A 22,986-nucleotide genomic window follows, 5' to 3' on the forward strand; every position below is an offset into this window, starting at 1 on the left:
CCACACACACACACACACTACACACACATACACACACACACTACACACACATACACACACACCACACACACACATACACAGACACACACCACACACACACCCCCACACACACCACACACTACACACACACATACACACAACACACCACACACACTACATACATACACACACACCACACACAAACACACACACTACACACACACATATACACACATACCACACACATACACACACACACTGGAAAGCCCACATTCAACAGTCAAGGTGACACACACAGGAAATATCCATGAAAAGGGAACATTTGTAGCGTCATCCTGAGCCATATACCACACTCCAAAGTACATGCGTTAATAAAGGAAGAAACCATCTCATTCTCAATAAGGCTGAATTTTTTTTGATGTGCTCAGGTAATACTCATTGCTCCAGAAAAATAATAAAATTCCCACAAAGAGGAGGATCCCAGGCCTAATGATTGGGTTCTTTTCTAGACAACTGTAACCATCTTCTGGAGACTATAAAAGAAACCAAGTATCAAAATAGCAGGATGACTATTTGTAATTACTGTGTAATTGTTGGTTTTACAGGTCTGTCTCTTCCTGGGCTTGGTGAAGGCAGAGACCAAGTTCACTGATCGGATTCCGCCAAGAAGAGTGTTGGCTCCATGAAGTATGAATGAACAAATGAACTAATGAAAAAAAGAACATGAAAGTTCTGTACCAAAGAAAGAGGAAAGAAAATCGTGAATCCTGGTGGCGCCAAGCCTGATTCTATCCCACCTGCCAGTAAACAAGAAAACACAAGAACTATCACGAATTCTTCATTTAGTCCAAGCTCTGAGAAGAGAAAATAATTCCAAAATGTCATATTAGAAGGTAAGGAAGACATGAGAATTTGAAGGGAAGAAAACACAGCAGTGGGTGGGAAAAAGTGGAGACCGAAATCTTACAACCAGGAAGTGTGGGCTGTGGCTTTGAAGGAAAAAAAAAATGGAATTTCCAGGTTCCCAGGGCCCTGATAGTTGATTCTCTCCCTCGCTCTCCTGCTTTGAGTCTGTGCCAATAGAATCTCATAGCCTGAACCTCCCTGGCCGTACCTCAAGCATTAGCACAAGATTGAAAAGGCTTCTAGATAGAGGTGATACAAACAAAGGGAAGTGCATGCCTCTGGGAACCGAGCCAGAGTTCATCACCAAGGATCTCTGCCCCCTGAGGGAACCACAGGTAGGCTTCATTCATTTCACTCAGTCAACAGACATGCCCTGACCACCTGCTGCGTGCCTGGCACTGCACTGAGTCAGTCCAGAAGGATGTTGAATGTTAAACGCCTGTGAACCCACATAGGTGGGCTTTGCTGGAGACAGTCTCCAGCAGCAGTCTGTAGCCAGGGGCGATGGCCGGGCACAGAGCGAACCCACAGAGCCTCACAGTGCACACGGCAAAGGTACCCCTTCCTCTACACAGACCCAGCCTGGCCCCAGGCTGTCTACTCCACAGCAGAATCTCACTGGAATTCAAACTCTTTGGGTCCAGTGTCCTTGTGAGAGACCCATCCTGCCCTACCCTATCTGCTCCCTTGTGGACAGCCCTCTAGCGACCGTCAGAAGTGTCTGGGGCATTTCTGCCCCATGCACACATTGATGAGGGAGTACTACAGGCACTTAGGGGCTGCGGACCAGCAGTGCTAAGCGTGCTGCAATATACGAAACATGGCTACCCCATAAAGAACTGGCCCGCCCCGAATGCCAATAACCCAAGAGTGTGTGCTTTCTATCAGGTGCGCAGGTAGTCTCCTTTCCACAAAACAGTCAAGGTCAGTGTGCTAAGGATGACAGCCCAGGGGTCATCCTGGTGAGAGCCCAAATAAGGAAGGGGTGAGCAGTCACTTCAGGAAGTCTAGACAGACATCACTGCAACCTTGGAAGATCTGCTACCCAATTCTTAGTCAACAATTCCATTGAAATAAAAATTCCCAAATATTGAAACTTCACATTTTAAGATTAAGGCTGCATCTTTTTTTTTCTTAAAGGGAGAAAAATAGAAATCAAGGCCCTTTGATAGTCACAGCAGATGACTCCCTTCCCCTCCACACCTCTCCAGTGGTGCCCTGGGGGTCTGGCTGCCCTTGGAAATTGTGGATTTAACTTTTGTTAAATACTCTATAGAATAAAGAACTGCTCACTGGTTCAAAGAAGACACTGAGCTTAGAAAATCGGACACATCGCTGTGTTTAATGTACGGTACTGAAGAGTTTCCTCCAGGGAGAGACAATGTGTTTGTCTGCCTCAACGTACCCAGTGAAAAGCAACACTGAAATGTCCCTGACTTTGCAAGGATATTAAGTGGGAATCCAAAGTGGAGGCAGGAAAAACAGAGCTTCTGTAGGTAGCCCTTTCCTAGAAATCTCCTGACTTTTAAAATACAGGTTCTGAGTTGAAATGTCCTGTTCTGCAGGTTGAAATATATGATCAACACCTGCTTTGTGCAGCCCTCTGCATACAGCATTTTAAACAAGCTTCTGGAGCCCCATTACTTCCTAATGGCAGGCCAGCAGAGACGCCAGGAGAGCTCATTAGTTCTGGGAGAGCCGTTTCAATTACATTCCAGTTGAGGCCCTTCCTGTTCCCTTGCTTTGTTGTTAAACGTTCCACCTGCAAATGCTTTCCTCCACTGGCCCAGTCCTATAAATTGGCTGAGCTACAGGGGCTGCTTAATCCCATAACTAGCAAAGGCAGGCTCTGAAGTCTTGGTCAAATAGGATCCTGTCAGATACCAGTAGAGTCTCTACCCTCATCTTACTGTTCCTGTCCAGCCTCAGACAGGTCTATGGCAGCAAAGGGAAGAGCAGCATCATTAAGAATCCTTAAGTTGAGTAGTACTGGAACATAAAGTCCTGAGGAAAAGAAAATTAAGATGGCAAATCTTCTTTATTCCCTGGCTGAGACAAACAGAAGAAGCAACTACAGTTTGACACTAAGTGGTTAATAACTCTAATCCAGCTGGCTGGATGAAGGGCTGAAGGATTGTCACAGAGGCACTGAGAAGGGTGACGTCAAGGAGAAGCTTATGCTCCATAATAAATCTCATGGAAGCGTCTAGACGGGGGTCACCTCCATCCTGACTGTATCATGGGGCCCTAACAGACCAGTGTCTGAGTTTATTTAACACTGTAGGCTAACGGACTTCCACTGTGCAAAGCCAACCTAAACCAAACCTAGAGGAGAACTTCACCCAGATCTCATTCTCCAAAGAGAGGGAAGGGCCCCAGATGGAATCTACTCACATAGGTCTCCATACAAAGAAAGAAGACAGGGCCCCAGAAGAGCTCTTCCAACTCCTGGTACCAACCACCCAGGAAATGCTGCACTGGGGCTGCACATGGCAGCCTTGGGCCCAAGAGAGCCTGAGAGAATTCTCCAAGGAGCTGCTCATGCTTAGAAGTGAGAGAGAGACTGGGGGACTTCACTCCAGCCTTGGATAGAATGGAAGAGGGGCAGATCACCTGAAATAAAAGACAGAGAGGAGTGCAGGCCAAAAAGACAGGTACAGAGAGAGCTGCAAAGGAGTGAGTGAGAGAGACCAAGAGAAATGGAGGCAGCAAGAAAAAAGACAAGATGAGATGAAACCAAATAGGAAGAGACGCCTTATTAACCAAGTCGAGAAGTACTGGTGGACTGCAGAAAAGAGAGGAAAAGGTTACCATGGCAACACCTTGCAGAAAGCGTAGGCTGTGTAGCTGAGTGAGCCCAGCGAAGAGAGCCACAGCTGCCGATGGCCTCACCTGCTGCTGCATCTGGTCACCTGTGGGATTGTGCCTCGACGGCTATGCCCAAGCTCCCACTCCCCATCTCCAAGATCTCAGCCCAGAACCCACTCTCCGTTCATCGGCTGCCCCAGATTTTTAGTGTGACGTGATCCCTTCCCAAATGCGTCAGATAGACAGAGGAAGGCTGGGGAGCCATGGGCTCAGCTGCACGGCCCCCTCCCCAGGTGTCCTTGTTCTTGGCTCAAGGTTGAGGAATCTTGGAGCGTGATGAGAGTCTTAGCAAGTTACTCAACCCAAACTTTCACACTGCACAACAAGCCTCTCTATAACTTCCCTGACCACTGGTCACCACAACTCTGCTTGAATCCTTTCAGTGACAGGGAGCTCAGTCCACTGCTTGACTGAAATGCTTACGACTTCAGCTTTCATCCTCTGATCTAAGATCTTGCTCTATCAACTCAGTAGAGGCAAGGGAGAAGATGAACAAAGTCCACTGTGACTAGTGAACCATCAGCCATGCTCCAACCATATGCTGCGACTCAACCCCCAACCCCACGCCCTGCTCTCGCCACAGACATGCACATCTTCTACACCTCTCACTGCAATTCTCTATAATTTATCACATCGATTTTATAGTATATTTTTCTTTAACTTCACATTTGTGCCTATTTCTTTGGGGATTTATCTTTCCTCTTCTACCTGAGGAACAACCTGTTCTATTACTATTATTATTATTATTATTATTATTATTATACATTAAGTTCTGGGTTACATGTGCAGAACGTGCAGTTTTGTTACACGGGTATACACCTGCCATGGTGGTTTGCTGCACCCATCAACCCGTCATCTACATTAGGTATTTCTCCTAATGTTATCCCTCCCCTAGCCGCCACTCCCCACAGGCCCCAGTGTGTGATGTTCCCCTCCCTGTTTCCATGAAACAACCTGTTCTTTTGGCATGGATTCCTCCATATCCCTGATTCAGAGAGTGTTCGGACCCAAATGTGCTCAATGACTCAATGAGAATCCACACCTGAACCCAAACCTTCTCCAAAGTTTTCAATATGGGCATCAAAATCTCCACGATCTGGGCCAAAAACTTCCTACATCCAGGCTCCATGAGCTCTTCAGCTATTTTTACTGTTGTCCGGACAGAATAACAACTAACATTCATTGAGAGCATACAATACACTATGCACTATTCTAAGCATTTTACATGTATTCACTTAGTCTATCTTCCCCAAAACTCCAACGTCTAGCAGTCACTAAGGAGTCAAGTCAGAATTCAAACCCAGTAAGTCTGACTCCAAAACCTGTTCTCTGAACTCCAAATCTATACCATTTCTATATTGTGACATATTTCATGTCAGTGGTGGCTTTTCAAATATGCATACCTTTCATCTACCAAAAACCTACAGATAACATCATACTCAGTATGAAACACTCAATGATTTTCCCCTAACATCAGAAATAAGGCAAGACTGTCTGCTCTTACTCCTCCCTTCAACATTACACTACAAGTCTTAGCCAGTGCAATCAGGTAAGAAAATGAAATTAATAGCATACAGATTGAAAGGAGGACATAAAACTGTCACTATTCACAGATATGACATAGAAAATTCCAAGGAATCTATCAAAAAACTCTTAGAACCAATAAATGAGTTTAGTGAGGTTGGAGGATACAGGGCTAGCACAGACAAAGTCAATTATATTTCTATATACTAGCAATGAGCAACTAGAAATTTAAAATACAGTGTCATTTACAATAGTACCATAAAACACTTAGAGGTATAAATCTAACCAACCGTGTACAGCATGTACGATGAAGACCACAAAACACTGATAAAGGAAATCAAAGAAGACTTTGGAGAATATATCATGTTCATAAAATGGAAAACGCTATATTTATTAAGATGTCAATTTTCTCCATATTGGTTTATGGATTCATTGCAACCCCAGTCAAAACCCCACTAGGATTTGTTGTTTTGAGATGGAGTCTTGCTTTGTCGCCCAAGCTAGAGTGCAGTGGTTCGATCTCCGCTCACTGCAACCTCCGCCTCCCGGGTTCAAGCAATTATCTAGCCTCAGTCTCCTAAGTAGCTGGGATTATAGGTGTGCACCACCACACCCGGCTAAGTTTTGTATTTTTAGTAAAGATGGGGTTTCACCATGTTGACCAGGATGGTCTCGAACTCCTGACCTCAAGCGATCCACCCGCCTCGGCCTCCCAAAGTGCTAGGATTACAGGCATGAGCCACGGCGCCTGGTGCCATTAGGATATTTTTGTAGATATTGGCAAGCTGATTCTAAAATGTGAAAGGAGAAAGGATAGGCACAAAAACCAATGAATCAGAATGAAGAGTCCAAAAACAGAACCAAACAAATATGGCTGATGAACTTTTTACAAAAGCAAAAAGAAAATACAGTCTTTTCAATAAATGCTGCTGGGACAATTTAACATCCATATGAAAAAAACTCAACTTTGAACTCTACCAGACACCATATTTTTAAAAAACCTCAAATACATAGTAGACTTAAATGTAAAATGTAAAACTTTTAGAGAAAAAAATATATAGGAGAAAACCTTTGCAAACTTGGGTTATGCAAAAAAATTCTTAGATACAGCACCAAAAGCACAATTCATAAAACAAAAACAAAGAAAAACTGATAAATTGACAGTTCATCATAATTAAAAACTTTCCATCTCCAAAGGCACTGTTGAGAGAGGGAAAGACAAGCCAGGGACTGGGAGAAAAAGAAATGCAAATCACATATCTGACAAAGGTCCTCTATGAAGAATACAGAAAAAGAACTCTAGGGGCCAGGTGCAGTGGCTTACACCTGAAATTCCAACACATTGGGAGGTTGAGGCAGGTGGATCACCCGAAGTCAGGAGTTCGAGACCAGCCTGACCAATATGGTGAAACCCCTGTCTCTACTAGAAATACAAATATTAGCCAGGCATGGTGGCGTGTGCCTGTAGTCCCAGCTACTCGGGAGGCTGAGGCAGAAGAATTGCTTGAACCCAGGAGGTGGAGGCTGCTGTGAGCCAAGATTACACCACTGCACTCCAGCCTAGGCAACAGAGCAACACTCCATCTCAAAAAAAAAAAAAAAAAAAAAAAACTTCTCAAAACTCTACCATAATTAAACAAATGGATTAAAAATAAGCAAAAGATTTTGACACCAAAGAAAATGTACAGATGGCAAGTGAGCATATGAAAAGATGCTCAACATCATTAGTCATTAGGGAAATACAAATGAAAGTCACAAGACCACTACTACACTCATTAGAACGGCTCCAATTTTCAAAACAAAACAAAACAAAAACCTGACGAGGCCAAGGGCTAGTGAGGGTGTAGAGCAACTACAACTCTGCTGGGACTGAAGAATGACATATCCACTTTAGAAAACGGTTTGGAGGCTTCCTATCACATGACCCAGCCACCTCACTCCCAGGTATTTACCCAGGAGAAATGTAAACATATGTTCACATAAAAGCCTGTATGCAAATATTGATAGACATTGCATTCATAATTGCTGAAAAACCAGGAAACAACACAAATGTCCTTCAACTGGTGAAAGTAAACAAATTGTGGTGTATCCACACGATGGAATACCACTCAGCCTTAAAAAGGAACACACTGTTGATACTTGCAACATAATGAAGTACTCTGAAATGCATGATGCCAAGTGGAAGGAAGTTAGATTCAAAAGGCTACATCCTGTATGAGTCCATTTAGATGACATTCTGGAACAGGCAAAAACGTAGGGGCAGAGAACAGCTCAGAAGTTGCCAGAGGTTAAACAAAAGAGAAACAGGGATGGGATGGGGGTAGGGTTTGACTACAAGGGGCCAAGAGGCAGCTCAAGGGAATTTGGGGAAGTGATGGAACTTTCCTATGGTGATGCTTACACAAATCTGTGCATTTCTTAAAAATTCATGGAACTGTACACTCCAAAACAATGAGCTTTAAGATACAGTAATTTTAAAAAAAAAATTTTAAAAAATATTCATGCCCTTCATCACCTGAACAATTCTTGAAATAGCCACAAAGGCTGGGCATGGTGGCTCACACCTGTAATCCCAGCACTTTGGGAGGCCAAGGCAGGTGGATTGCTTGAACTAAGGAGTTTGAGACCAGCCTGGCCAACATGGCGAAACCCCTTCTCTACTAAAAAATACAAAAATCAGCCAGGCATGGTGGTACTAGCCTGTAATCCCAGCTACGCAGGGGACTGAAGCACAAAAATAATTTGAACCCAGGAGACAGAGGTTGTGATGGGCCGAGATCACACCACTGCATTCCATCCTGGGCGACAGAGCAAGATGCTGTCTCCAAAACAAACAAACAAAAAAGAAATGGCCATGAAGCTTGGACTGTCACAATTTGTATTTCATAGAGTTTTTGAGACCAAGTTGCACATTTTCCAAGATGATCCCAATGTGGCGTGTGGCTTATTACTAACGAACTAATGAATCCTGGCATCCTTGTTTTGGAGAGACCACAGGGTATAGCTACAGGTTTTGGCAGTATCTCATTTGAAAAAAAAGTTAAAAAAGAAAAAGAAAAAATGCCCCTGGCAATTAACCCTGGGAACAAACAGGAGATCCTAGGAAAGGCAATGGAAATTTGGAAGGCAAGTCTTGGCCTGGGCCTCACTTTCTTTATCCAAGGTGGTGGAGATGGCCTCTCTCTGGGGGAGGCAGGTCTGAAGACCTGAGAAAAACCAGACCTTGAACTCTACCTCTAAGGATGTAAGAATCCAGCCCTGGAGCCAGACAGGGACTCTCCCTGGGAAACAGCAGTCCCCAGCCTTTTTGGCACCAGGGACTCATTTTGTGGAAGATAATTTTTCGACAGATAGGAGGTGAGGGGTAGGGGATAGTTTCAGGATGAAACTGTTCCATCTCCGATCATCAGGCATGAGATTCTCATAAGCAGGGTGCAACCTAGATACCTCGTGTGTGTAGTTCATAACAGGGTTCGTGCTCCTGTGAGAATCTAACGCTGCTGTTGATCTGACCAGACTCAGAGCTCAGAGAGTAATGCTCACCTGCTCACCACTCACCTCCCGCTGCATAGCCCAGCTCCTAACAGGCCACGAACGCATACTGGTTTGCTGCCCAGGGGTGGGGACCCCTGCCGTAGAGGGTCCCAAGAGGTTAGCAAGTGTCAGTGGGCTCTGAGGGCTGCCTTTGCCATGGCCAACTGATATCCTACTCTCTTTGTTATTTACTATATTTACTCATCCTCATGCCTTGAGTAACATCTCACCGGCAGTCGGGCACTTTGGTTCACGCCTGTAATCCCAGCACTTTGGGAGGCTGAGGCGGGTGGATTGCCTGAGGTCAGGAGTTCAAGACCGGCCTGACCAACGTGGTGAAACCACCCCCCTCCCCGGTCTCTACTAAAAAAGCACAAAAATTAGCCGGGCATGGTGGTGCGCACCTGTAATCCAGGCTACTTGGGAGACTGAGGCAGGAGAATCGCTTGAACCTGGGAGGCGGAAGTTGCAGTGAGCCGAGATCGCGCCACTGCACTCCAGCCTGGGCAACAGAGCAAGGGTCCGTCTAAATAAATAAATAAAAATCTCACTGGCCAGCTGGCCTCAGAAGGGCTATAAGGCAGTAAAGGCATGATTTGCACTACAGAAGAGTTAGGAGAGCTAGCCCACTAAGGCCAGCATGGTGCTGGGACCCACTTATATGATTATTAGTGGTTTATGTAGCTTTCATGCTGAACCATACAAAACGGCCCATATTTGTTTCCCCAGGAGATCCAAATCGCCTTAAAGGCACGTGTCTCCTGGTTTTATGTGTACAAGAGGGGTTTCCCTACTGGAAAGGGCACAACCAACTCACTAAGACTGATTTGAGTAAACCTCACCAAGGTCTGCTAAGGGTCAGTTTGGAGAAACCGCTAGGTGAGCCTGGTGTCCTGGGGAAAAGAGTAGAGACTTCTGGCTCACCACATCTAAGAGCTGTAAGAGACCATCTCATGTACTTCCGTCCCCTGCCACGCTCCCAGAATGCCTCTGCCTCCCAGCAAGCTCATGGTGAGTTTGTGTAATCAAGAAGTTGGCCGTCAGAGAGAGTGAGTTCTGTTTCAGAGACCTAAGCTGGGAGTTGCTGGCAAATCCCTGAACGTCCAGCTCCAAAATGTCATGACCCTCAAAATCATATTTCAACTCTGAAAATCATGTTTCCTTGAGACAACTGACTTAGTTTTCAGATAGGCAGAGCTATTTTCTTTCTCTGGACCCAAGAGGGAAAATACACCAGAGAGAAGAAAGCAGATCAGAATGCTAGAATACAGGCAACCCAGAGAGGAGACGGAGGGTTGAACAGGAAAAAGCAAACTCAGGTCAAGTGGAGCATATCACTGACTCCTTTCTTTAGGGAAGAGTTGCATGGGCCCCATCCCAAAGGTTAGGGCTGTTCTGTACTTTACACAGGTTCAAAGCCCAGGTCCACATCTTCCTCCTAACCCTTTCCTTCTCGAAGGCTGACTATTCCAGTAACTGCTGTCAATTTCCTCCCAGCTTCACAGGCTCAAATCCAGCCTTCTGTTCCTTATTAGGCACTTTTAGTAACAGGCAAGAGGTTGACAAGGGAGTGAATAAATGGAAAGGACTCTTAAAGATCTCAAAGTGCTCAAAACCAACGTGCCACCCCGTTGCGTCCCGAGAAGGAGCTTCTGCAAAAATAACTTCTGCAAAACAAAGTAAAATAATAATATGAAAAGCGCCCAGGCTGTGTGACTTCAGACACAGACTCTTAAATCTTCGACTAATAAAAGCCTGGCAGGAATATCCTCATGAAGGCTGGTGCTACCCAAGCCACTCGTCTGTTCTGTTTCCCTAAAGCACATTAAAAACACATTTTCCAGTTTAATAGACTTACGAGCTGAAATGAATGTGTCAGAACGCTTATAAATATGATAGAACCTGCTAACCAAGCAAATGTTAAATTTTGCATAAGGAGACTGTATCCCTAACTCCTCAGTAGACACTTAATGAATATTTCAAACAAAGCACCCAGCAGCTGCTCTAAGGGCTCCAGATGAATTAAGTGGGCTTTTATTACTGCCAGGAGTCGTCCTCTTGCTTCCTCTCATTTTATCCATCTTCCTCCTTTGTACAAGACAAACATGGCCCTTCAGACGAACCAAGCTCCTGAAGTCTGGTCATGGAGTGATCAGAGTATGGGGTTGGTCAAAGTAGTGTTGAATATTGTCCCCCACCAAAATTCATGTCTAGCCAGAACCTCAGAATATGACCTTACCTAGGCAGGGCACGGTGGCTCACGTCTATAATCCCAGCACTTTGGGAGGCCGAGGCGGGTGGATCACCTGAGGTCACGAGGTCGAAACCAGCCTGGCCAACATGGTGAAACCCCATCTCTACTAAAAATACAAAAATTAGCTGGGCGTGGTAGCATACCTGTTTCCAGCTACTCCAGAGGCTGAGGCGGGAGAATCGCTTGAACCCGGGAGGCAGAGGTTGCAGTGAGCTGAGATCACGCCACTGCACTCCAGCCTGGTGACAGAGTGAGGTTCCGTCTCAAAAAAAAAAAAAAAAGAATATGACCTTACCTAGAAATTGGGTACTTGCAGATGTAGTTAGTTAAGAAGCTGTCATGCAGGATTAAGTGAGACCTAAATCCAATGACCGGTGTTTTTATGAGACAAAGGATAGGAGTTTTGGACACAGACACACTTCACAGACATACACAGGGACGAAGGCCATATCACAATGCGGGCAGAGATTGAATTGATGCAGCTACAAGCCAGGAAATGCTGAGAGCCGAAAGAAGTTACAGAATTTCCCTAGAATTTTCAGAGAGAGTGTGGCCCTGCTGATACCTTGATTTCAGACTTCCGGCCTCCAAAACTGTAAAGGAATATATTTCTGCTGTTTTAAGCCACTCTGTATAGTACAAGATAATCATCCCTTCTCTGAAGGGACCAGAGTGTTTCAGATTTTTCAGATTTTGGAATATGTGCATGATTTTACCAGCATTATTTACCAGTTGAGCATCCCAAATCTGAAAATCTGAAATCTGAAATGTTCCAATGAGCATCATGTCAGCACTCAAAAGATTTTGGATTTGGGAGCACTTCAGATCTTGGATTTTCGGATTTGAGATGCTCAATTTGTACTTCATTGACAGCAACAGGAAACTTACACAGTCAGGAGAGAACTTCTACACATTCAGATGTGTATTGCAATTATGTCTCCAGAAGTTACCTGAGCCGACCGTTTCAGGTGACAGTGGAAGCGGTCATCCCTTTAACAGTGCCATCCCCTTAACTTCATGATAGCATAGACGTACACCTGCCACCAGTCTTAAAAGATGAGACTTAGAGCCATCTGACTTTTTTTTTTTTTTTTTTTTTTTTTTGAGATGGAATTTCACTCTTGTCGCCCAGGCTGGAGTAAAATGGCGCGGCCTCAGCTCACTGCAACCTCTGTCTCCCAGGTTCAAGCAATTCTCCTGCCTCAGCCTCCCATGTAGCTGGGATTACAGGCATGTGCCAACACACCTGGCTGATGTTTGTATGTTTAGTAGAGATGAGTTTTCACCATGTTACCCAGGCTGATCTCAAACTCCTGACCTCAAACTCCTGACCTCATGATCCACCCGTCTCGGCCTCCCAAACTGCTGGGAACACAGGAGTGAGCCACCGTGCCCGGCCCTGACTTTCTTTCTCGCTACTCTCTTTGAGTAATGTTTCAACTTCATTCTACTATTTTTTTATCCTGCATATTCTGCGTTCCCAGCCCATGCAGGTATGAGGCTAAGGTAAGGAGGCAGCCATGCAGGGAGAGAATCTACAAAACAGAAACAAAGAGAACTCCTTTCTCCTGCCACCTGGAATTTCTTGAAGCTGAGTACTATCCATGGAAGACAACTTCTCAAAAAATTGTTCAGTGTGGCTATGGCCTGAATCATGTCCTTCAAATTTCTATGTTGAAGTCCTAACGCCCAGTACCTAAGAATGTAACTGTAAGGGAGATAGGATCTTTAAAACGTTAGTAAGATTAAAATGAGGTCATTCGAGTGGGTCCTAATCCAATATGACTGGTGTCCTTATACAAAAAGGAGATGAGGACACCGACAGGCACAGAGGAAAGACCACAGTTTGGGAGGCCGAGGTGGGTAGATAGCTTGAGCCCTGGAGTTCAAGACCAGCCTGGGCAATATGGCAAAATGCCATCTCTACAAAAAATACAAAAATCAGCCAGGCACGGTGGCACACTCCTGTAGTCCCAGCTACCCAGGGGGCTGAGGTGAGAGGATAGCTTGAGCCCAGGAGGTTGAGGCTACAGTGAGCCATGATCGCACCACTGCACTCCAGCCCGGGTGAGACAGTGAGACCTTGTCTCGACAAAAAGACAGACCAGTGAAGCCATAGGGAGATGACGGCCATCTACCAGCCAAGGAGAAAGGCCTCAGAAGAAATCGACCAATCTTGCCAACCATTAGTCTTGGACTTCCAGCCTCCAGAACTGTGAAAAAAATAGATTTCTGCAGTTTAAGCCACCGGTTTGTTATATTTTGGCTACGGCAGCCCTAGCAAACACATGTAAGTGCCAAATTGCCTCTAGCCTCATGTCACATGAAAGTTTGCTCTGAAATTACTGCCTGGCTTAGAAAATCAGAACTGTGATTTTTTTTTTTTAAAGGCAGAAGCAGATGAAGTGCTATTTGAGTGCTCCATATTAGGCCCAAATAGAACCCTCTTCAGAAGCAGAAGACTCTATAAACTGTACCCACCCTGATAATGTTCCCACGAGCTAGGACACTAACAGTCTCATGCCGTCTGCACAGAGCCCTGTCCAACAAGGTATTTCTGCATTGTTTATTTTATTTAATATCCAGATGCAAAAAACCTCCTGGCAGTTATTATTATTGAGCCCTTTGCCCTCCTGCAAAATACTTTTGTGTGGCACATTTTAACTGCTGGTTTGCTTCCTTCTCACTATTTATTTATTTGTGTATTTATTGATTTATTTATTGAGACAGAGTCTCACTCTGTTGCCCAGGCTGGAGTGCAGTGGCACCATCTCAGCTCACTGCAGCCTCTACCTCCTGGGATTAAGTGATTCTCCTCCTACCTCAGCCTCCCAAGTAGCTGGGATTACAGGCATGTGCCACCATGCCCGGCTAATTTTTTTTTTTTTTTTTTTTTAAGTAGAGACAGGGTGTTTCACCGTGTTGGCCAGGCTGGTCTCAAACTCCTGACCTCAGGTGATCCACCCGCCTCAGCCTCCCAAAGTGCTGGGATTACAGGTGCATTCTCACACTTTAAATGAAGAAACCCAGGTTACAGGTCTTAGCCCAGAAAGAAGGTAGCAGCCAGGGCCTGCCTATTTTTCAGTTCCTAGATAACTCTTCTCAATTGGGCCAGGACAAGATTTTAAACTCTCCCCTAACCAAGCAGGTACAGGGAAAAAACATAAATTTAAAAAACTCTAATTGCCAAAACCACATGCCAAGAAATTATATCTTCATGAACTACTGTGAAAATATTCTTTCATTTTTAAAGATCTTACCAATAAAAAGTCGGAATTAATAACACCTCAGAGACTTCCCTAAACACATTATTTTGGAAACCTAGTTATAAACACTCAGAGTTTCTCCTAGGAGTTACACCTCACTCTTGATCAAATTTAAGATCACTAAATTGGACTGGAAATATCAGTGACAAAAGGAACATGTCCTTCAGGAAGACACAGAAAGTTACAAGATACAGAAAAAGAAAGGTAACAGGAACCGTGAAGCTGTTTAAATTAGTCCTCTTTGCTTCCCTAGGCTTAGGCTATTCCAAGCAGTTTTAGTGCCAAGGAAAATTGGGAGTGGAATGTATGTGGCTGAGCTTATAGCGAGAACCAGCTGCTTCAGAGAAGACATTGCATCCCACACAGCCTGGCTACCCTCCCTAAGCCCCAATCGTTATGTCTAAAAATGCAATCCTCCAGAGGCTAGCCAGTGTGAAAACCCACCTATTGGGTTCACTGCTGAACTAGAGAAACCGTTCCCAGTCAACAGACAAATACATAAGCAGTAATAAAACATGAAGTCAATGGCCAATACCTCCCTGTTCTTCAGTTCATCAAATCTTTTTCCAGAGGCACCTCAGGGAGGATGTTTAACAGGGAAAATGAGAGAAAGGGATGATTCCAAATACAAGACTAAAAGAGGACACTGAGATACCTGGAGAAGAGAGAGTGTCTTGAGGTGGAGGAAGGGGATCAAAGAGCACCTGAACTCCATCATGTTCCGAACAGGACAAGCCCTGGGGTTGCTGATCTGGGAATGGGCACTTGGGAAGCTTGAGCTGGAAAGGAAAATCATCTCCTGCAAGACCTGTTCCGCAGGAAGAGTGCCACACAGCAAATCAGACACAGAACCAATAAGGAATTCAAGATTTTAGAGTAGAAAACAAAGACACTTAGCTAATGGCCAGCGACAGCAGTTCTATAATCTATAATCCGCTTGGCATCAGTTTCATTTTGCAAAACATGGCTTCGATAATTGCATCAGATCTGCAAGGCCGTGTAGGTAGAATTCTTATTGCCAAGTGAATTTTCCTATAAGAATAGGACATTAAGAGAAAAATCTGTTTCTTACCTGAGTGTTGTACGGCTTACGCTTCCCTGACTTGAGTACCCATTCACTTTTTCCCCCAACACTTCGGAAAGATTTACAGAAAATGCACAGATGGCACCTCACAACTGAATAATCTCCTAAAGTAAATCCACCTCTTGCTCTACCAGAAAATAATGCCTTCTCCTGGTCTTTCCACAGATACACAAAATGATAGGCAATTCTCCTATGCTAATAGACCAATGAAATTCACCAACAATGATAGTGATGACAAAGTTCACTAGTGAAGAGTATCTATAACTGCATCAGACCAATCTGGTTCAACTTTTATGTCACAAAGCTGTGAGCTGCTTTTCAGTTGCCATGGACCCTCAGGTCATGTAACCTCAGCATGCCCAGATGAACCAAGTGTAAAACCGCAGGGGGAACCTAAGTGCTGGGACAGAGGAGTGGGACTGAATTAAGAAGCAGACACCACATGACCAGATCCAGGATCCAATCAGATTGAACTCTGGCATCACCCCATGGCAGGATCCAATCAGATAATGCCTCCTAACATCACCTCATTGCAAGATCCAATCAGATCACACCTCATTACTTATGTTTATAAAACCCAACCCAACCCCTAGCTGAAGGAGAGAGATTTGGGCATTCCCTCCTGTCTCCCTGCCAGTTGACTTGACTCCCAATAAAGCTGTTCTTCTCTCAAAAGCCAGTGCCATGGTATTGGCCTCTGTGTGCGTCGGGCAGCAAGCCCATTGATGTTTGGTAACATTTCAACTTCCTCCCCCAGAACATACTGCATATTTAAATGAGGCAATTAACAATTAGTAAGCGAATCAACTGATTCACTTTTAACTACCTTCTCTTTAGCCTACATAGGATGCTACGAAGAAAAGAAAAAAAGCTCAACTTGACAGCTGAGTGGGGACAACTGACACAGAGAAGCCCAAGATCTTGAACAACACTGGGGGTATGGAGCCATCTGGGGTGCGATGAAATATAACTTATAGTCTCCTTGCCTTTCAAACACACACACACACACACACACATACACACTTTGCATAAAATGTCAAGAGGCTCGTGAGCCCTTTGGTACTCATGCATGGAGCCCAAATATAAAGAACTCCTGGCCTGATTTCTAGAATTTACTCAACAATATAACTGTCCAGACAGATGTAGATACTAAAATGCTCTATGCCACATTCTTTGTAATAGCAAAGCCTCAGAATTAACCTCATGGGCATCCAGAGGGGGCTAATTAGGTAGCATCATGGCCAACAACAAGAATGGGATGGATCTATGAGAGCCACAGGAAACAAATACCCAAGGGTGCAAAAATACACAATACCAAACAATGGGTCAGGTGTGATTATATAAACATAATAATTCTGAAAGGATGCACAAGAAACTAGAAACGATGTTTGTGTCTGAGATGGGGGGACTGGACCATAAGGGATTTGATGGTGGAAGGAAAATTACTTTTAACCCATGTCATTATATTTTTAATTAAAAGAAAGCTAACTGGAGATGGATGGATGGATGGATGGATGGATGAATGGATGGGAGACAGAATGTAAGAAAGAGAGACTGATAGATTTAAAGGAACTTCTTCTGGTCTACCTAAGTCCCAAAATATCCCCAGCCTTGAGAATAGCTGAAATCAGAAAACATTGCACACTAAGACATAAATAGGAAAGAATCTCATAAATGCTTTTCCCAGCTCAGGCTGCCATCACTGCTGCTGCTCCTCAGAGCAGCTGAACTCCTCTCCCAGAGTGTGGCCTTTCTAGCTCTTCCTCTGGCCGAACCAATTATGGGACGTTACAACAGCAGCACCAATATTATGTTTTAAAGGCTAATGTTATTCACTAAATACCCATTAAACCAATCTCCTTGCTCCATTTACAGCAAGCTTAAGGGCAAATCCAGATGGTACAAATAATACATATTCAGGCTCCATCTGCATGAAGCCAGTCATCAAATAGCCATTATTAGTTCTGGAGTCCTCAGCTGCCTGACACCCACAGGTGTGTCCAGGTGAGAAGAACAGCAACCTTTCAAGAGATGGCTGGGAGATCATCTTTGTGCTTCCCCAAGAGCCTGCATTTGCCTTTGTAGCTGAACAGCTAGCAACGGTTACAAGGGTTACTTGGTAACCTGGTAACAGGCTGTGCCTAGTGCCTAGTGTTCTGGAGCAGGGGGACAGGATTACATCTCCCTCCCACACACCTCACTCCCCCACCACATACCACATAACTCTGGGTTGGCCAAGACCCAGCAGTCCCCAGAGGCTGTTCTGCAGAGCCAACTCCCCTGACCCTGTCCCTGGCTGTGGCTCCACTGGAAAATGTCCATCTAAGGGTTTGCCAATGTTTACCTTTTTTGACTGACAGGCACTGAATTCACTGCACCACCTTCCCCCGACCCACCAGCCCATGGCCCTGAAGATAAAAAAATCGGATAAAGCCTGGCCAACTTTTATACCCTAAAGAAGGCTCAGAATCAGGATTGTAAGGTCTTCAAAGGGGCACCCAGGAGCCCAGCGCAGTTACGTTAGTGAAAATAGACAGAAAAGGCCTGTGGCCTTGTGTTCAGGACTCAGCATGAAAAATGACAAGTTTTACTTGAATACAGTGCTCTACTGTGTCACCAGACAGTCCTTGACTATGTTCCAGTAAAAAGAGAAGATGACACCTAAGGCGTTCTGATAAGTAAAAGTGACAAGTGTGATTGGAGGCAGGAGGAGGAAGATTTGTCGTTCTAACCCTCTATCTTTCAAGCTCACATTGGATGAAATTTTTACTTCCTGGTTCCATCCCACATAGGAAGCTGTGGGAGGCAGTGAGGATTAACCCAAGTGGAGAAGACATTTGAGTTCTCCATGAATAATTCATGCAGTACATAATCTGAACACAGATATCAGAGCCCTGGTTGCAGCATAGCTGTAACTTTTGTACATTTGCTCTCCCTAAGGGCTAGAGATCATCTTAGCATAGAGATGGCAAAAAGATCCAATTAAAATGCCAGCATGGAAATGGGAAAGGACTGTTCTCCCTGTAATGACTCCTGTGAACACAGTGACCGGTCACCAATTTGTTTTTCTTTAATTCACTCAGGAGAGCGCTCCACATAAGTGAGGAGGGGCCCATTCTCCACAGCATCTTGGCATGGTTTTCGTCCCCAGGGTCTTGCAGGATTAAATGAGGGAACTTCTTACATAAATCCAAAGGGGAAAAAAAGGCATCCAACTCTCCTCATGCTCCTTGGCCCTTAAACTAGCCAAGTGTCCTTAGTAAACAATGAGGGGCAAGAAGGAGAGGGTCTGACCGTGAGGTTGGAAAACAATGTATTGCATTCCTTCTTCAACGACTTCTCAAAGGACAACAGCCATTCTGCCTCTCTCCCCACTGAGCTTCAGTAATTGCTATCTGATTCCTATTGAGGGATGCGTTCCCTCTAACTCTGAGAAAAGACATGACTATGCCATCAGCGTCTTTAGCTTTTCTGGCTCCAAACTGAATCAGTGAGATAAACATTCACAGTTGGCCGGGTGCGGTGGCTCATGCCTGTAATTCCAGCACTTTGGGAAGCCAAGGCGGGCAGATCTCCTGAAGTCAGGAGTTCAAGACCAGCCTGGCCAAACTGGTGAAACAGCATCTCTACTAGAAGTACAAAAAATTAGCCATGCGTGGACCTGTAGTCCCAGCTACTTGGGAAGCGGAGGCAGGAGAATCCCTGGAACCTGAAAGGTGGAGGTTGCAGTGAGCCGAGATCGCGCCATTGCACTCTAGCCTGAGCGACAGAGCAAGACTCCATCTCGAAAAAGAAAAAAAAAAAAAAAATCCACAGCAGTCTCCCCAGGTAAATCAAAAAGATGTAAACTACAACACAAATGAAAAGGAGTATTCAGAGTTCAAGCCCCGTCACCATCAGAGTGACCCCTCTGTCCACCTGTGCAAGTTGAAAATATGATCAATAGGTACCGTTACCTCCTACAGACTAAGCATGTGGTTTGGACAACAAATGAGAAATGAAGGTTCTGGGCCAGATGCCAGTTTAGCTCCAGCAGTCGTAGGGTGAGTGATTCAGAGGGACAGGACAGTGCCTGGCATTTCTCTCACTATTCATCCTATCACCAGCCCCCACGTCCACATTGCCTGACTCAGCTCAGCGTCTGCAGCAAAGAGCTTGCCTGAAAGAAGCCCAGCTCTACCTATCCGGATGGAAAGTTCACTCTCAGGGAAGAGCAGCGCGGGACCCTCAGGATCAGACTTCTTCTTCATCAATGTAGAGCCGAAGTTCAGTGCCAGGGCCGTCTGGGGGTCTTCTGCTGCACCCTGAAACAAGAAGCAGTAACATCACTATAGCACCACTACTATGTTAATTCCCCAGATGCTTCTGGCTCACGGGCACCGAGGCAACTTGCCGATCTCTACCAAGACCACCACACCTGAGCCAGTCCTCCGGCCAACCCAGTTGCCAGGCCAAGCTGTGTCTTCGGGAAGATGACGAACTTTCCAGGTATAGGACTTCAGTGGTTACAAAAAAAGAAAAAAACAACACAATCTAAAAAGTCAGTGCTGATCCTAAAAATGGGGAAAATATATACCAGGAAAGACTGGGGCTCAAACACCAAAACCCCACTGCAAGCATCACTGCCGCACACACACAAAACCCCACTGCAAGCATCAGTGCCGCACACACACAAAACCCCACTGCAAGCATCATTGCGGCACACACACAAAACCCCACTGCAAGCGCCGTCACCGCCAGGCAAGTGAGCAAAAAAGTTGGTTCCTGATCTATCAAAAGACGTCCGTATGGCAGGTTCACATGAATGGCAGCCTCAGCATAGGAACCACGGTCAACTTATTTAGGAATTCACCATCTCCACATCTTCATGTGTCTTACGAGATCAAAAGAGGAGATCCAAACAAAAGCATCTCAAAGGAAGGAAGCAGTGCGAGTTGCAGACAATGCACACATATTTAGAGTTAATCCAGAGGACCTTAAAACAATCATGTCATTCTTCTGCTTTATCCTAACTCGTTAAGCACTGATCAGTTTGACCGTTTCTCATTAACCAGGCAAAATCGTCCACTTGATCCTCACGTTAATTTGACAAATATTAATTAACTGCCAACTCTGTGGCTAGTGAACGAGACACAGCTCTCTTCTGAAGCTTGTGTTCCGCTTAGGAGTAAATAAATGGACCCATAATGGGGTGGTAAGCTTCTCTTCCAAAGGCATCATCTGGAAGCCCCAACCCCGCTGACCACTTACAGATGCACAGGATCTCAACAGGAACAACGAGGCAGAGGAGAGACTCAACCAACTACACAAGCACCTCCACTTTCACCCAAATGCCTCAAAGCCAAGGGAAGGGAGGCAGAATCATCTCAATCAGCAAAAAATAGTAGATATTTCTTGAAAACTAGGTGTCTCTGTCCGTTCAGCCTGCCATAAAATAAAATACTATCAACTGGGCAGCTTTTGTTTTGTTTTGTTTTGTTTTTTGACAGAGTTTCACTCTGTCACCCAGGCTGGAGTGCAGTGGTGCGATCTCAGCTCACAGCAACCTCCGCCCCACTATGTTCAAGCAATTCTCCTGCATCAGCCTCCTGAGTAGCTGGGATTACAGGCGCTCACCACCACACCCGGCTAATTTTTGCGTTTTTACTGGAGATAGGGTTTCACCATGTTGGCCGGACTGGTCTCGACCTCCTGACCTCAAGGGATCCACCTGCCTCGGCCTCCCAAAGTGCTGGGATTACAGGTGTGAGCCACTGTGCCCAGCCAGCTTTTAAACAACAGAAATGTATCACAGTTACTGGAGGCAGGAAATTCCAATCAAGGTAGCAGCAGAGTCAGTGACTGGTGAGAGCCTGCTTCTTGGTTCACGACAGCACAGGCTAACTATGGAAGGGGCAATGGGTCTCTTTCACGCATCTTTTATTACGGCATTAATCCCACTCATGAGGGTTCTATCCCCTTAATCCAATGATCACCCAAAGGTCCCGCCTCCTAATACAATCACTGCAGTGGTTAGGATTTCAACATAGGCATCCTGAGGGGACGCAAACGTTTTCAGGCCACAGCACCAAGCAAAAATCGGTCCAAACAAACAGAAGTTTTCGTTTAAAATATGTGTCTCTAATACAGGAGAGGAGAGAGCTTATAATCTAATCACACAAATGCATCTATTTATTTAAAAAAATACTAAAACAATTTTCTTGGATTAGTTCCTTTCATGAAGGAATCTCACAAAAGGGATACCAGGCTGCTGTGACTGACTGACACACACACACACACACACATCTTTTTTCATTGTCATGATCAGAGTTAAGAAACAGAACCTAATGATTCAGAACCTTTATTTCATTATCTGCTTCCAACCAAATGTTGAAAATGAACACACAAGCCCTTCCTCCCATCTGTTCTCATTTGTCTAGACATCACTATTGTCATCATTTATTTGCAATGTCCTCTATGAACATCCTTTAAGAAAGGTGCCAACACCCCCATTTAACTTTGTTTAAACTAAACCCCCAAAAAAGCCTCCTGCCCCTCTTTGAGCTACCCTTGTACAAGTTTTCAGGCCCCTTTGGGTATCCACCTCTTCTGTCACATAGAGGCAGCTGCCCTGCAGTATCACGGTCAAGGTAGACCTACAGATGGCCAGAATCCTGGGAACAGAGAGGCTTTGGGAAGGCCAGTCTCTGCCTCTTCAGAAACCACCCTCCCTAACCCTGCTGACACCCGGTGTCTGTGTGATATGCCACAGGCCATGGAGTCACAGCTCTTTGTTTGTTTATATGCTTTAATTATTTCTAATTCTACATCTCCTGCTGACATCCGAGGAATCACTGCAGCAATAAAAGATACGTTTCACTATGAAAGTATGTCAGCTGATTTTCCTTCGTCTTCTTTCTTTTTATAATGTGATTGATGCGTAACTGGGGGAAGGAATAGAGGGAGAACCATTTCATTACAGCAGAAACGCCACAGCATTAATATGCTTTAAGCTGCAACTGTGTATTTGATTGAAGCCCATCTGGTAAGGTGCAGCTTGCAGAGACCCTGGTTTTCATTTAGAACATTTGTTTTCGATTATGTGATTTTTGTCCCCTGCAACCCAGAGGACATTGAGCACTGGGCATTTTGGAATGTCATAACTGGGGGCCTGAGGATGCTGCTGGTATCATTAGTGGGTAGAGACCATGGATGCTATGAAACATCCAACAATGCATAGAACAGCCTCCACAACAGAGAATGAGCCAGGGCCAGGCACAGTGGCTCATGCCTATAACCCCAGCACTTCTGGAGGCCAAGGCAGGAGGATCACTTGAGTCCAGGAGTTCGAGACCAGCCTGGGCAACATAGTGAGGCCCCATTTCTTAAAAAAAAAAATTAGCCAGGTATGATGGCACATGCCTGTAGTCCCAAGCTACCTGGGAGGCTGCAGCAGGAGGACTGCTTAAGCCCAGGAAGGTGAGGCTGCAGTGGGCCAAGACTGCACTACTGCACTCCAGACTGGGCAACAGAGAGTGACCCTGTCGCAAAAAAAAAAAAGCCAGCAAAATGTCTATAGTGCTGAGCTTAAG

At 45.1% G+C, this 22,986-nt stretch overlaps 1 protein-coding gene across 2 annotated transcripts in view; it reads right to left on the reverse strand.

Annotated features, from left to right (window-relative positions):
• Positions 1-22,986, reverse strand: part of SLC39A11 (solute carrier family 39, member 11) — a 458,174-nt gene that overhangs the window by 286,069 nt on the left and 149,119 nt on the right. For both annotated transcript variants that reach the window (XM_011935093.1, XM_011935156.1), the window contains exon 5: positions 19,596-19,719. In XM_011935093.1, coding sequence (XP_011790483.1) covers positions 19,596-19,719 — 124 coding nt within the window. The remainder of the gene's footprint in view (positions 1-19,595; positions 19,720-22,986) is intronic.

This window comes from Colobus angolensis, unplaced genomic scaffold (genome assembly GCF_000951035.1).
Source record: "Colobus angolensis palliatus isolate OR3802 unplaced genomic scaffold, Cang.pa_1.0 Scaffold1, whole genome shotgun sequence".
NCBI classification, from domain to species: domain Eukaryota; kingdom Metazoa; phylum Chordata; class Mammalia; order Primates; family Cercopithecidae; genus Colobus; species Colobus angolensis.